Consider the following 15,054-nt stretch of genomic DNA (forward strand, 5'->3'; position numbering starts at 1 on the left):
AGGGGACATAGCCCTAACCTCTACATGCTTGTGATCATAGTTGTACTTTGTCCAATGTGGCTCCATAAATACAAGCATCCAAAATTCACAAGATAAGTCAACTAGTCATTTGAGAGAACCACGTGCATCGTACCTGCTCAAGGGAACGATAGAGAATCAATAGCCAAGCATTTGTACATATACATCCAACCATAGCATGCTATAAAAGGTGGCTTGGAGGCTTGGAGCAAACATCGACCTTTACCAACCACCAGTTTGCCTATTGCAAACTATAATATAGAATGAAAGAAGTGGTTCTGTGAAGGAAAAATAAATGGAGACGGAAGGAAGGGAGGAGGAAGAAGAAGTTTATTTTGATGTTTTAGATATGTGTACAAGACTGAAGAAGTTAGAAAATTATGCTTGAGAGGCACCAGGAACTCATGCACCACTAACACCCACCTCGTCGGTACGCATGCTGATCTTAGGCGTATGGCCGCACATAGCAATAGTTGCATAGTTTGGTGTCTAAGAAACTTGGTCTATCCTAAAGCATTGTGATATGCCATTGACACCACTTCAGCTTCCTTGTTCACCGCCGATGCTATCGATTAATTGACCCGACGACCCAAATATCCGGTTGCTTGAGTTATAACAGATGCTTAAATATTTACATACTTTGATGAATGTTCAAAATCTTTTTAGGCAAAAGACGGAGACTGAGAAACCACTAATGTCATGCATACGGTACTTTCACCGAAGATGAAGGCAACTGAACTTTGCACGAAAGGTACTCGACCGTAGCTAACTTGCATATCATATAGGCATAGTCTCGATCAGCTCCCGAGAAGCCCGGATAAACAATGTCGACAAGTCAACTGAAATGATCAAGTGACAAGCCAAAAGATCCTTACAAATTAGCGCGAGAATGAGACTTGCAGACTCACATGCTTCAAGTCTTCCACGAGGCCACGAAGGGTTTCATCTTGTTATTTTTTTTACCTCAACCACGACGAGCAACCGACACTCTTCTACCTCACCGACATGTAGGGCCCCGGTTTGAAGCAGGAACTAGTAGGAGTAGTATACTGGTGGCAGAGTTGAGCAGGAATTTTTGTTGGGTGTGAAGTCTGAACATCCGGTTGCCGCGATACCGGGCGGGAGCGCTGCCACGTGGGCCGCGGTGGACGGCGATTGGGTGGCGTGACGTGGGCGGGCGCGGGTCGAGCAGGACACGGTCCGTGCGGCAGGGGAGCACGTAGCCCTGCCCAAAACGTGCGGCTTTTCCGATTCCGACGACCGCCCCTGCCCCAGATCCCATCCGTGCGTTCCACTCACTCCACCCGGTGAGGCTACCGCCTGTCTGCACAGACGACTCTGTTCTCTGACCGGTGATTGAGACGGAAACGTCAGGCGATGTGCTCGTCTTGCTGTAAAACTGTTTTCTGACAGAGAATCGTGCTCGCCATGGGTGTGTATGTAGCGTGGGGCCCCATCGCTTAACGCAGAACGTCGGCGCAAGAGCAACCCCGGAGACACCATCACATGACAAACACAGGCTAGATCTCCAGGCCACTTGTTCATGCGTGTAGCATGTTTTGAGAGGGTGGATTATAGCGAGTGATATTTTTTTATATACCTCCTCTCACATTAGTTGCTGCTCATTTCTAGTCAACGATGCTGCCAGTCCGCTCCGTCTCCGGTGTTCTTGGAGGCGTGGCGCTCGCTAGCGGGAAGGTTTCAGTTTTCGTTTAGTTGTTTTCAGTGTCTTCTTTGGGATGGTGAGACGGCGGCTACATCCTCAAGTTAGAATAAGGTTCTCCTCGCTCTATCCTCGCTTCGGTGCTGCGTCTAGCGCTGGCGGAGGGCGCGTGGAGTCGTGTGTTTCGCGGATTTCCTGGAATCCGGCCGGTTTTTCGTGTTCGTTGGTGTGGTTTCAGGCCAGTCTCTTTCGATCTACTGTTCTCATCACTGACGATGGTTACTGCTCTGGTGCGCTGGTCCTTTGAAGCATTAGCACGATGACTTCTCGTATGTCTACTATAACAAGCTCTACTACGACAAGTTTTATCTGGCTCAGGTGATGGAGAGGTGAGGACGGCGGCGCGTCTTCGGCTCACGCTAGTGTTTGTAGCCGTCACTGGGTGGTCCAATGTTTTATTTGTATTTTCTATTACTTTTGAGTCTCTTTGTACTAATGTTGATGATTATTAATAGATCCATGGAATTTTCGCAAAAATAGTTCTATTAAATCAATAACATCTAATATGCAGCTAGAAGATAGCAAAACAGCTTGTAGATGTTGTAACTTGTAAGGAGCTGATTTTGTATCTTCTTATGAGCAATAAAAACGCAAGAATATTGCTCGGTTTTGTTGTTACCCAAAAAAAACATACTCGCTCAATTTCTACCAATAAGGTCCACATGCTTTTCAAAATTTATCTTTGGCCAAGAATTAATCCGATACAAGGTATACTATTAGATAGTAGATAATTGGTATCACTACAAAGTGTTTTCAATACAATCTAACAATATCAGTTATGTATTACGTTATCGAGATGTTGTTGCTTACTTCTTTCGGTGGAAATTTATCTTCAAAAGTTGAAATACGCGTGCATATTCCTGGAAACGGCAGGTAGTAGTATCAAAAAAAAGGGAACCACTAGGGATCGGAGCCCGATATCTTCTTCCCATCGGACTGGTTGTTTGCCGCACCATTCGATCAGTGTAGAGCGTCCGATGACGACGAGCAAAAAACGCGCATGTTGCCGAATGAGTTAGTTCAGATCTGCACTAATTTCGTTTGGTATCCCTAACTGCTTCCGGAAATTACGTCAAATCTGGGAAACTAAGTTACATGCTCTCTGTTTGACCGCTTCATCCATTACTTTAGGAAATGAATTTACGAAATTTAAGGTAATAGATTCCGGTGCTTTGCTTCCTTAGAAGCAAATCTTTTTGGTTTGCATTGTTAGGTATTAAATTTGTTTCCAAACTTATTTCAATGTGCTTCCAGAGCGACAATAATTTGGTTCGATATGATAAGACATTACTTCTATACTTTTTTTCAGCAATTTTGTGCTTCCGTCTGCTGACGAATTTGCTTTTATGGTGAATTAAACTTACTTCGTTTTAACAAATATTTCTCGTGTAGGTATTTCCCTTTCAACAAAAACTTTGAACTGGAATTGTTTCTAACAAATACAAACTTTTTTTGGGTTAGAATAACTACTATCATGATTATACATAATTCAAAAGAAGTAGGAATGTGCTTCCAAGAAATACAACTGAGCTTTCATGTACAATTTTTCTTGCTTCCATTGACAAGGAATCATGCTCCCGTGGACAAAAATTATCGATTCCATGCTTGTGCTCCAAACAAATTGATAGTTTCTTCCTAATCTCGTACAACTTATGACAATGCCGCCGATGAGCCGATGTCTTTACTTGCAACCCTATGATACTGTGGTCATGCTACTTTCCAACGCTAGCTGTGTGCTTCCTTGATATTGTAGTTGTGCTTCTTCAGGCAGACGGTGCTTCTTCAAAGGTATAGCATGCTTCTTCAGAGGAAGACCATGCTTCCTTGGTGGTCGTGGTTCATTCAGAATTTCAGTTGGTGGCCTTTCTTCCTACCTCAGCAAAATGGTGAAGGGATTGAAACTGCATGGATGGAGCAAAGTTGTAGCATGGATAAAACGTTAGCAAAGGGCCTCATTGACGGTCACCTAGCTCAGTTGAGACAATGAGTTGTAACCTATGAAATTTGTGGAAGCAGCCGGTCGCCTTGATGCCGCCGCTGCCAAGATGGATCAGTGCAAAGGAAAACGTGCTCCTTGACGTGCCTCACCAACCTTTCCATTAACGACGATGAGGACCAGCATGTCGATCTGAATGTTAGCAAAGCTGCAGCATATAAACAATATCACAAGGAATGGAAGCATGTAGAGGTATCAGAATTTGCTTCCATGTACAATAATGGGGCATTCTCGCAAAAAAAAAAAAAAAAAAAAAAAATGGGGCAACAGTAAGTAGCGCTACATGCCCCTAAGACAATAGAAGCACGCCCGCTAGGACAACACATGTTTAAACATGGCACTGGTGTGCAGATCACCAATTTCGAGAAGGAGCGTTGACGAGATCATAGCAACCTCCGAGAACAACGATGATGGTGTTAACGAAGAATAGTGGGGGCTCGTTGACGACCTACAATTATCTCCTGCATATAATAGACGTGTGAAGCATGGATTCTCGGAATCAAAACTATGTTCCTCTCACAAAAGAAACTTAGGAAGCATGGATTTTCAGAAGCAAAACCATGTAGTATCACAACATGTATGATACTAATTTGAACCATGATTTTTCAGAAAAAAAAAGACTTTGTTAGTGTCACCGTATATGATACTTATTGGAAGCATAGAAGTTTTGAAACACAAAAAGGCACGCTTGCCCCAAAAGAAATGGCACAAAAAATTTTATGTACAACCATAGTACAGAGGGCGTATAGCTTGATCAGCAATCTATAATGGTTGGGAAGCATGTTCAAAATAAAAGCTTCTCATCGATGATATAATTTGCTTCCAGTAGTATCAAAACTTGCTTCCACAAAGCTATTTCCATTTGAAAACAAATGCAAAAGGTAGAGCATGGTTCTATTATGAAAAACTTGAAAAACATACATGCTTTGGAAGCATCAATTATATAACAACAAATGCAAAAGGTAGAGCATGGTTCTATTATGCAAACTCAAAAAAGCGTACATACTTTGGAAGAATCAATTTTATGCTATCTCAACATAACTAGTACCACATAGAAGCTTCAAAGCCTCAAACATAACTAGTAGCACGAGCACAATATTTAAACTACAATGGCACGGAAACTAAAAAAAATCAAGAAGCAAGAAGCATGGTTATATGCCACAAACCATCTAGACCGAAGAAAAACATATAGTATACACAGAGATATTTCGAATCAAGAGATTAGTGCTACATCAATATATATCATATGTATGTGAAGCAATTGAAATTGGAAGCATGAATATTTCTACGCAAGGAATTAGTTCTTTCACAATATAACCATTATGTATTGGAGGCATAGACGTTTTGAAGCACATAAGTAGTGCTACCTCAGCATAACTCATCTGTGGTGGAAACATGTAAATTTCAAATTAAAATTGGATACGCTTGCTTCCAGCATGTGGATACATCTTCCTCTGATATATGTACCAATTTGACCTGAAACAATTTGTTTGTCTTGTCAGCTTATGCACGTTGCTTGAGGGCAAACATAAGATATATAATCAGGTTCAGAAAAAACAAAATACAATCTGCTGGTGCCAAAAAAAAAAACACTTACAACTATTCGTGTAATATGGATCATGTGATTCCAATTTGTAAGACATTATGGTTTGCAGGATATCGCTCTCATTGCACAACAAGTACATGCAAGCAAGCAAAATCTTGCCGCATCACGATCATTACTGATGTTAGTACACATATAGTAGATCTAAGAAGCTAGCAGATGCAAGATCTGACCACATGTCGGCTATAGCCTATACGAACCAGCTGCTAAATTTGATTACGGAAATCCAAGTGGTAGAGGAGTACATGGATTTGATGTTCAAAAAAAAAAAATCAGAAATAGGCGCACGCTGGAGCTAGGTTAAGTGATATTACCTTGTCCCTAAATCGTGAAGTCATTGAAGAAATCAAGACCGCAAACGTGTGTGGTAGAAGCAGACTAGAACCCACAGCTTTGGCTGATTGGATCCTTTCCGGCCTGGTTGTGCCGCATCTGCGCCGGTCGCCGGCCGGTGATGCCCCGACGGCGGAGCTTCATGGGTGCGTTCAGGCGTCCAATTCCAAGCAGGTGGAGGCGGAAGCATCAGCTCGAGTGTAGGATGTGGCACGGCGATGAGGAGAGGGGTGGAGAGCATGGACGCTGGGGCAGAATGGAGAGCAGAGGGATGACGATGGGAAGGTCGCGAGGGCGGCGGACGACGGTTGGGGGCGGTATTTTGGGGGAGTGATTTGGGGTGACGTTTGGGACGGGAAAAAAAAGCAAAACCAAGCCGTTCGATTGAGACGAGATGGACGGTGTGGAAGAGGTCCGACGATTTGATAGCGATCAGACTCACATATATAGTATTTCCCAAAAAAAAAGAGGACAACAATCTCAGACGTAACATAAATACATAATCACTCCGCACTTCACTGCCTTTTCTCTGGGACAGTCAAGACGTGTTCTCGGGGTCGGCTACTTTTACCAGTATAAAAGTCACTTGATCTACACTCAAAATCAGTTCAGGAGTTGATACCTTCAGATACTACAGCTGCAAGGGCCTCAATTCTACACTGATTGACTAGTATTGGCGTCCGCTGCAGCCACTGATGACATTATCATGGCGCCAGGACACTGGTCAATTAGGCCAATTATGGCAGACATTCAGGGAATCAACTCCTTTCATGCTAGCAAAATCTTACATATTAAGAGGAGTTCTAATGTGAAAGCCCATCATCATGCCAGATTGGCACTCAGAATCCAGTCTAGGAACCTTATGATCAGATGTTTATGCCCATCAACGGGTCAATGTCAAGCTAGGGACATTTCTGTAATCAACGTGGCTCCGTTCACGTTGCTATCTGTAAAATGTGCTTAAAGTTGCAGATAATAAAATACCTCTTGTTCAAAAAAAAAAAGATACATTAGATCGTACATTATGAACTCTCCAAAAGTAACACCTTACGCAGTTTCCAGCATCTCCTAGAAAAATATGTGCATCCGACAGCATGGCATCAACAATACGAATTAGGTTGGTTGATACTATGGCTGGCTCTCATCTGTTTTTTGCGTAAAAGGATATGGCTCTCATCTAAGAAACATGGCACTGGAATCGTCACCTGAAATACTTTTGCCCTGACTTCCTGGGAAGCTTTGAGGCCGGAAAGTCTATGGCAGGTTTTTGATCCATGGTGTCTTTTCCGGAGAATCGAAGAGAGAAAAATGTCTTGTATGAGTTGCGGCAGCTAGTGAGCTGTGAGAGCAATTCCAATAGTATAGCTAGCTGCTGCCTATAAACCAAATGCCATATCATCTATAATCAACATATACAATAGTGAGCTATAAAAATGTAGTACTTAATCAATGTGTGGTCTACCTTTCACTCTCACAAAGTAGCTAGGAGGACGTGCTAGAGCTAGCTCTTGCATAAGAGCCCACTCTCCTTCTCTCGCTCCTCCAACTAAGTAGTAATATACTATTTTAATCTTTATAGCCAGCTGATTAAGACTTATTATACTTGCTCTGAGGGTGCGGCCTATAAATGGACCCGAGTTTCCTTGTGCAACTGTATGCACCACTACCCAGCAATTTTGAACAAGCCTTTCCCACTACCCAGCAATTTTGAACAAGCCTTTCCCAGCTGAGCATCTTTGATGATGCATAGACATCTGCACAGCGGACTTAAGGAAATACTAAGTCATCAGTGTAACAATTAAAACTGGTATCGACAGACTCATAAAGAAAGTAATAGATAGTTAGATACTAAATTTACATTTAAATAAATGCTTGTATAAGACTTGGACAAATACAAGTTTAGTCGCATTGCTCGGGGGCAAATAAGACATTGTACAAGGTTTTCACATGGCCGCAAGAAGCGAGGCCTCCGGACTTTCCTCATGAGCAACAACGGGCATCCAGAGTGCAACTCTTGTGTTTGCATGCGTGTAGGTACTCTCTGGAACTACCGAATAGTTTAACTATTGTTGCGGCTGCTGCTGTTGGTGCGGTTCATGCTGCGGAGTGGTGGGGGAGTCCGGAGCGATGGTGAACTGAAGGGCACGGCCCTGGGCTGATTGCATGATGAACGCGACCTCCGCTGCGGCAATTGCGGACGCTTCCTGTGGATAGTGAAAGGCACAAAATGGTCAGATGCTTCTAAATGGTTACAAAGGCACGCTATAATTCATATCATGTTTCGAACAAAAGGTTTGCATGACATACCTCTCTTTGTCGCCGCCGATGCAAAATGCTGAAGATCCATGCCATGATGTAGCACGGCAGAAGAAATCCAGCAGCCCGGAGAAGGAAAAGCTGAGAAACATCAAATGGTAATTGTCATTGTGAGATTGAATTGTTCAGACCAACACTAAGTACCAGCTGAGTCGCTAGAATCAAAAGAAATACAGAAACGAAAAAACCACGTGACTCACGGAGAACATGGTAGAAGCATCATCATCTCCTTCATTGTCAGAGATTGACAATGCGTGCCTCAGAAGCAATAGGGCCATTAGCTGCAAAAGAGGTAACGATTTTCAGTACCTTGAAAATACAAGAAATATTACACTGGACAATTCGTCAAAACGGAAGAAGAGTCAAGGAATTGGGCTGGAATAGAAAGAAAGGTTGGCTTCCGCATCTGTGAACTAAAAGCATAGTTCTTCATCCATAAACGTAACTGCAAGATATCTAAAAGCACTCTGTTCCAATTCAGAAACAGAACTGCAAGAAGTGATGTTGGCTGGACAGTAGAACTCTAGATACTTACAATGAGTGCAGCAGAACGGCAGAATGCAGCACCATTAGCATCATTACCACCATATTCTTCATACTCTGCTTCAAGAAGACGGCGCTGTGCAGCTGCTACAGCAAGAATTCTTGGGTCACGCAAATCCAGAGGAGCTCCGGTAATGGTCCAATCACCACTGCAAATCCATAGTTTTGAGTTAGATGTGTTCCAATTTAATAAGTATATTGCAATGAAATGGCCAACATGTCAGTTGAACAAAATTAAGTATCGAGAAACAAACTTGCCTTATATCTATGGTGGTCTCATCTGGTTGAACACGAGGTGGCGCTGTATACCCAGGCTTATATTGCTGCAAGGTAACGTCAAACCCTCAAATTAATGAACACGAATAAAAGTTCAAAGGCACATCAAATCTATTGACTGGAAGCCTTAATTATGAACACGAATATAACTATATTTGAAACATCTCAATCGATGGATGATTTCATGTTACCAACATTGTGGTTACAGGTAAATTTAGGAAAGAGAGACAAGGAAATCACACCACATAATTCTAATAAAAAATTGCAAAAAGATGGAGAAACAGATACTAACCTCATGGCAAATTTCACACGTAATGTCTCCTTTCTCATTGCACCAGCGTTGCACACATGCTCTATGAGCATACTGTAGATGAAAAATAAAACCATCAGCTGCCTTGCCCAAGAGATATATAAGGATAAGTCAAGGGATTATAGAAGTTGAATACATAGCTCACGGTACGTTTCTTTAATGTGCAAAACAGGACAATATGATGACACAATTAATTTACCAGGAGTAAACTGACTACATTGAAGTAGTATAAACATAGTGGTGTATGATCCACAAATCTGATGTGGATGGTAATTACATTGTATCTAAAGAGATAAAAAATTATAAGTACGACTTCAGATTAGATGAGTCCCACAAATCAGGTGATATAATTTTCTAACAAACTGGAGTGGATATACTAAGTTAACATAGTAGTGACGCGATGATGTTAAATACAAGACCAGTGGACGCACAACATTTATCTCACAAATTTATCTTAGCAATGCAGAAAAGTAACTTAATTCCATCATAACAATTGTAAAACATACTAGTACTAAGCAACTCAATGTTGAAATGTGTGAATAATCTGAAGTTTGTGAGCACCAATTGAGAGCAAAAATAGCAAAGAGTAACATCAGTATACAGATATAGGTTATACATCAGTTGATTTGATTACCCTTGAATGCCCCCACTAGTGCACTAACTCAACTAATACGATTTCACTTTTTTTTCTAACATCTTCACTTTTGTTGATTGGAGTGGATCAAAAATGGGATCAGCTGTGCTAGTAAAACCTATGCAGCATTAATAATTCAAATAATTGAAGTGAAACCACAATGGTTTTATTTCTTCGTGTACATTGCACAAATGTTGGTTTGCATGACGAAGTACCAAGACATGAAACTGTCATATCCATTGTGGCATGCTGCTATCAAAATATAGTAGGGCCAAGCAAATATGTAACGTAACAGTGGAGATCAAACTTTTTCTAGGCCTTTATTTGTATTTTTACTTTTCAGTTTACACCAACATAGCTTTCCTGTCATGATCAAAAATAGAGTTTTTGGACTGTTGTTTAAAGTTCAGAAAGCAACTTCACTTGTGAAAGTGTTCAAAATAAGAGACAGTGGCAATCACACTCTACATGTGAGCTGTCATATCAGAGCAAAAAGTTGTTGTCTATTTTATTTTTTGTTCAAAAGTAGATGATAGCCAGCTATATTGACAATGGCAAGAACACACCCGGAAAGACAAACATGCACATGATTAGAGTTAAAGGAACATAGCCATGGCTAAATTGACCGTGATTATAGGATTACTAAAAACTTTTACACAATGCATGTTTCCAGTCAGCGTAATACAATCAAAAGGCGGATGCTATCCATCCAGTGAACTTTTGTTGCCTACTCACTCAAAACATCCCCACAGGATAGCATCCCAAATACATGCAACACAATATTGAGTGCCTAGTAACTAAAAACATATAATAGAGCCCATAATGTGCTTCTAAGACGCTGAGTCAGCTATGTGGAGCAGATCATATACTTTATTAAAATGATACACATCAGATGGCGGGTTCTTATACCACACATTATTGGGAATGAAGACTTGCTGGAGTAAGAAATGGGAACTAAGGATTGCAACTGCCTAGACGACAGAATGCCGTGCAGAAATGTTCATGAGAAGCAGATGCAAGATTTGTAAATAAGATGGAAAGAGGATGCGCACCTTGAGGCTGCCATTGCAAGTACATGGCTTCTCGAGATTCTTGATGCTGTCCTCCTCCTGGCATATGCGGCACTCTGCAGCCTGGATGAGTGGCTCATCCTCACGGCCATCCTCCTCAGCCAAATCGACAACAGTAGACACGGCCACTGACGGAGCAGTCACGGCCTCAGATGGCTTGTCAGCGACGCCATCATCCTTGGCGTTTGTCAGGCCGTCAACGTTCACAACCACATGGTCGCCCATCCAAAACTCCCCTTGCCAAATAAAGCTCCTGGAACGAATGAACACAACAATCAGATATTTGCAGAGTGGCAGTTGCAGGCCATAGGACAAGCATGGAAATGACGGAAGACATCAGGGTGGCCAATAGTATAGGTTAGGCCACAGGAACGGTGACAGTGCCTAAAAATGGAGAAACCTATAAGCGAATGGTACAGAAATCCCCCGACCCCTGGAGAATGGATCGATTTACTGGTAATTAATGAGACTACTAGAGTCCACCATGTAAACCCTATCTCTGCCCGGCGTCTAAGCTGTAGCAATCTCGCACAGCCCTGCCTAGCCTTGTGTAGAAAGTCCACGCGTGCCGCATAGTTGGATGCCGCGGTGGAGATAAGTAAGCAAACGCGCAGCAATCGAATTTCCAGCGGTTCACACAGCAGGAATCACAAGGGCGAACGAAGCGGAGCCGTCGCGGAGAGAGGGGGCATTCGCAGCGGACGGTTCGTACAGCAGCAGGATGGGGGCGGCGCCCCGCAGAATCCGTCGGCAGACACCGGCCCCTACCTACCCTACCCGGTTACCCACCACCAAATCAACCGCCGGAGCGGGCGAGGGGGGTAGGGGGAGAGAGATCCGCAGACAGCGAATCGTCACCGGCGGCCGGATTCCCCACCGAAGGTAGAGAAAAGGGGGAAAGGGATCGGAGGAGCGGGGCACAAACCTTGCAGGCGGCGGCGGCGGCGGTCGACGAAGGCTCCTCTCCTCTCTCGTCTTCCCTTCCGGTTGGCGAAGTCTACGGAAATTTCCCCTGCTGCTCCTCCTCCTCCTCCTCTTGATCTCCAATTCGCTGGCTGGCTTGGGTTGGGTCTGGTCGTCTACTAAATCAACATGCGATTTGATTTGTTTTCTGTCCCTCGGCCTCGGGTTTGCTCGCCTCGGCTGTGCTGGGTTTGTGTAGAAGGGGAAAGAGTCAACAAAGGGAAGCAGCTGGTAAACTAAACTAAAATAAATGAAAATATTACGTAGTAGAAAATGTTGGAAAACGATGGGCCGACGCGGTGGTCGAGGAGGGAGACGCGCTCGCAACGGTCAGACGCGGGCGCGCCACGCCGTGCACGTCGCCGTCTGAGATGAAGGTAGGTGCGCGTCCGATGGCGATCCCACGGCTAGGCCGCTCGCTCGCTCGTTGCGGGACCTTGTCGACGGCGACCGTGCTTGCTCTCGTCGTCACTGTTGACGGCGCCAGACGCGGCTGCTTTTGCTATTCCCCGTGCGTATGGGTATGCGTATGCGTTGGGGCAAGCCGCCGGGGACTTGGCCTCTTTGCACGGTGGGCACAGCCGTATTGTTTAAGCCTAGCTTCAAAGGTCGATCCCATTTAATTCGCGAAAAGGTCGATCGCATTTCGAACAGCTTATCTGTTCGTTTTGATCCGTATACACAAGCCGATGAATAATGAAGAGGCTCATGTCCTTTTACTCCTGCCAGCTGCTTCAGTGGCGGTCTGCATTTCATAATTTTAAGGTTATCTTTCAAACCGATTTGCACACATAAGCCACACTTGTAGTGCACAAAATAAATAATTGCACAACAAACATAAAAGTTAAAGTATGTCATAATTTATTACAAACATTGGGATTCAAATAGAGGTCTACACATTTTCAACATGTGTTGGACCAAATCATTCTGCACTCGGCTATGAGTTGCTTTGTCTCGCATGGTCTGGCCGTCTCCTGGCCCTCCTTAGTCTACCCTCCGGATTCCATCTTCGTTTCAACAAAATAGGAACTTCGGTTTTTCTTTCGTCCGATTTCGAGAATATTTCCTGTACAACTTTTCTGAAATACGAAACAACAGAAAACGGGGAACTAGCACTATGGCATCTTGTCAGTAGGTTAGTTCCGGAAAATGCATTAAAGTGTCACCAAGTGTAAACAAAACATATAGCAATTGGTGTAAAACAAGCATGGAGCATCACAAATTATAGATACGTTTGCAACGTATCGGCATCCCCAAGCTTAACTCCTGCTCGTCCTCGAGTAGGTAAGTGATAACAAAATAATTTTTAAGGTGACATGCAGCCAACACAATCTTGATCAAGTTATTGTAAAAGCATTGTGAGCTGGGATCAAAGTACTCTAAACATAAGCATGATAGATATAATTCTAACAATAGAACTTATCAACTATGTTACAACATGAAAAGTAGCTCAAACAAATGATCATGAATAATTGTGCATTGAAAGCAATTATTTGTTTATGAACATAGAGAAAACATAGCAAAGTGGTACTCAGCATGTCCTTCATGAAGTAGCAAAACATAAATGCTAGGACACCTTTAAAGTTTAAAGGCTGACTAGATACAAGTAATTTAAGAACAAACAATAGCATAATCATGAATCAATCAATAATAATTTTGGGACTATGCATATTATACTAAGAATGACAACTATGCTCTCTTAATTGGTGCATAAAGAAGAAGATGGAGACTCAATATAAAAGTAAAAGAAAGACTCTTTGCAGAGGAAGCAAGATTAACAAGTTTTATAAACCTTCCAAAAAGTATGGTACTCATTAGCTTTGAGCTCTCACTGCCCCTATCATAAGCATCTTCAATGGTTAAAGTTAATGTGAGGACAAATATGAGTTATATGCTTGACAAATCACAAGTTGAAAATCTCGTGCCCCTTGAATACGAGTATATAAACCTCATGCTACTCAACTTAGGTCCCAAATAAGTTCTTGTTATTGTAAGTATACATGTATCATTGAGAACACCAACGGGGTACCTCCTACCCCATGATATGGAAGTACTCCTGCCTAGGAGCAATCCCATGCCAAAATAACAAGACAAACAGACAATGAGCATCTCAGCAATCCTTTTATTTACTATGCGCATAGCTTTTTATTGAAGATGCTTCACAGAATGCTCACTATGATTCGCTGTAAACTTCCACCATGAATGATGCATGGCTTAAATTGGCCGCCCAGGCGTTTCTCTAACACATATATAAACTCCATGGACTTACAAGTTTCCATTTTATTTCGCACCGCTAGGCATCCATAAACAAAGGAACATGAAATCAACTAAATAGGAATAAGTGCAATGTTGAAAGCGTTCCCCATGAAAGCATGGTTGTGCTAACTCCCAACTCGTAATTTGTAAGCATATAAACTTCATAAGATAGTCACAATGGCTCAAGTTTATTAAGTGCAAGAAAGTAAATGTGCCATCAAGTTCGTGAGAGCTTTATTAACTAATTTTCTAATGACAAAATTTAATTTGGAAAATAAAAACATGATGAATATACTTGGAATAGCAATAATGCTAGTAGGTAGATATGATGGACACAATTGGCAAACTTTGATTTTTGGTGGTTGGATGCACGAGTAGAGCTCATACTCAGTACAGGCGAAGGCTAGCAAAAGACTGGGAGCGACCAACTAAGAGAGCAATAATAGCCATAATCATGCATAACGACAAAACATTATTAATCAAAGCATAAAGTAATATTACAAGTCAAAAACTAAATGATCATATAGGCTTTAGTTGACTGGTTTGTAGTCATAACATGGTATAAGCATGTGCCTACTCAACCCAATAAAGCATCAAAGAACAATACCACAATATTATGCTTTGTATGATGGAAACAACACATGATTCTTTCAATAGCACATTATGCACTCTCGGCTATTTGAAACAAGTCATGCTATAGCAATAAATACTAAGAATATGACAAGAATAACATCCAACATGACATGCCAAAGTATATGCCACAGTTTACATCACTATAAGCATGAAATATTTTACTCGTCTCCAACACCAATCAATTTATTTGAAACAACTCTCGTAGCTAATAATAAATAAAGACCAGGGAGCTAATCATACATAAATGAATAATACTAACAAGCTCTGAACAAAATTCGAGTGAAAAAACAAGAGCTAAATGCAGTACTAGCAAACTAGAACACTCGCAGAACAATAAGAGTGAAAACTAGAGTGTTCTATGCAACGAAAATGGATCGTGT

The 15,054-nt window shown here is 42.2% G+C and overlaps 1 protein-coding gene and 1 long non-coding RNA gene across 2 annotated transcripts; both read right to left on the bottom strand.

The window, feature by feature from the left end:
* Positions 1-3,202: 3,202 nt before the first annotated feature.
* LOC127295257 (uncharacterized) lies at positions 3,203-6,094 on the bottom strand. Its single transcript, XR_011756654.1, has 4 exons — positions 5,655-6,094; positions 4,006-5,213; positions 3,737-3,967; positions 3,203-3,642 (listed from the first exon to the last, which is right to left on the bottom strand). It is a non-coding gene; the product is annotated as an uncharacterized lncRNA (long non-coding RNA).
* A 1,371-nt stretch (positions 6,095-7,465) lies between these two features.
* LOC127295256 (uncharacterized) lies at positions 7,466-12,005 on the bottom strand. Its single transcript, XM_051325170.2, has 8 exons — positions 11,748-12,005; positions 10,805-11,075; positions 9,101-9,172; positions 8,791-8,855; positions 8,525-8,681; positions 8,190-8,270; positions 7,981-8,070; positions 7,466-7,877 (listed from the first exon to the last, which is right to left on the bottom strand). Exons 2-8 carry the CDS (start codon positions 11,045-11,047, stop codon positions 7,737-7,739), a joined length of 849 nt encoding a protein of 282 aa, XP_051181130.1. The 5' UTR covers positions 11,048-11,075; positions 11,748-12,005; the 3' UTR covers positions 7,466-7,736.
* Positions 12,006-15,054: the final 3,049 nt, after the last annotated feature.

The sequence above is a fragment of the Lolium perenne genome, chromosome 4 (assembly GCF_019359855.2).
Source record: "Lolium perenne isolate Kyuss_39 chromosome 4, Kyuss_2.0, whole genome shotgun sequence".
NCBI lineage: Eukaryota > Viridiplantae > Streptophyta > Magnoliopsida > Poales > Poaceae > Lolium > Lolium perenne.

Bases quoted from the DNA above. Each gene is read 5' to 3' on its own strand.
- LOC127295256 (XM_051325170.2), bottom strand. From the start codon at position 11,047: ATGGGCGACCATGTGGTTGTGAACGTTGACGGCCTGACAAACGCCAAG. The intron at 9,173-10,804 runs GTGCGCATCCTC...TTTCATCTACAG, and splicing joins CTTGCAATGGCAGCCTCAAG to TATGCTCATAGAGCATGTGT. The intron at 7,878-7,980 runs GTATGTCATGCA...CACTATCCACAG, and splicing joins ATCGGCGGCGACAAAGAGAG to GAAGCGTCCGCAATTGCCGC.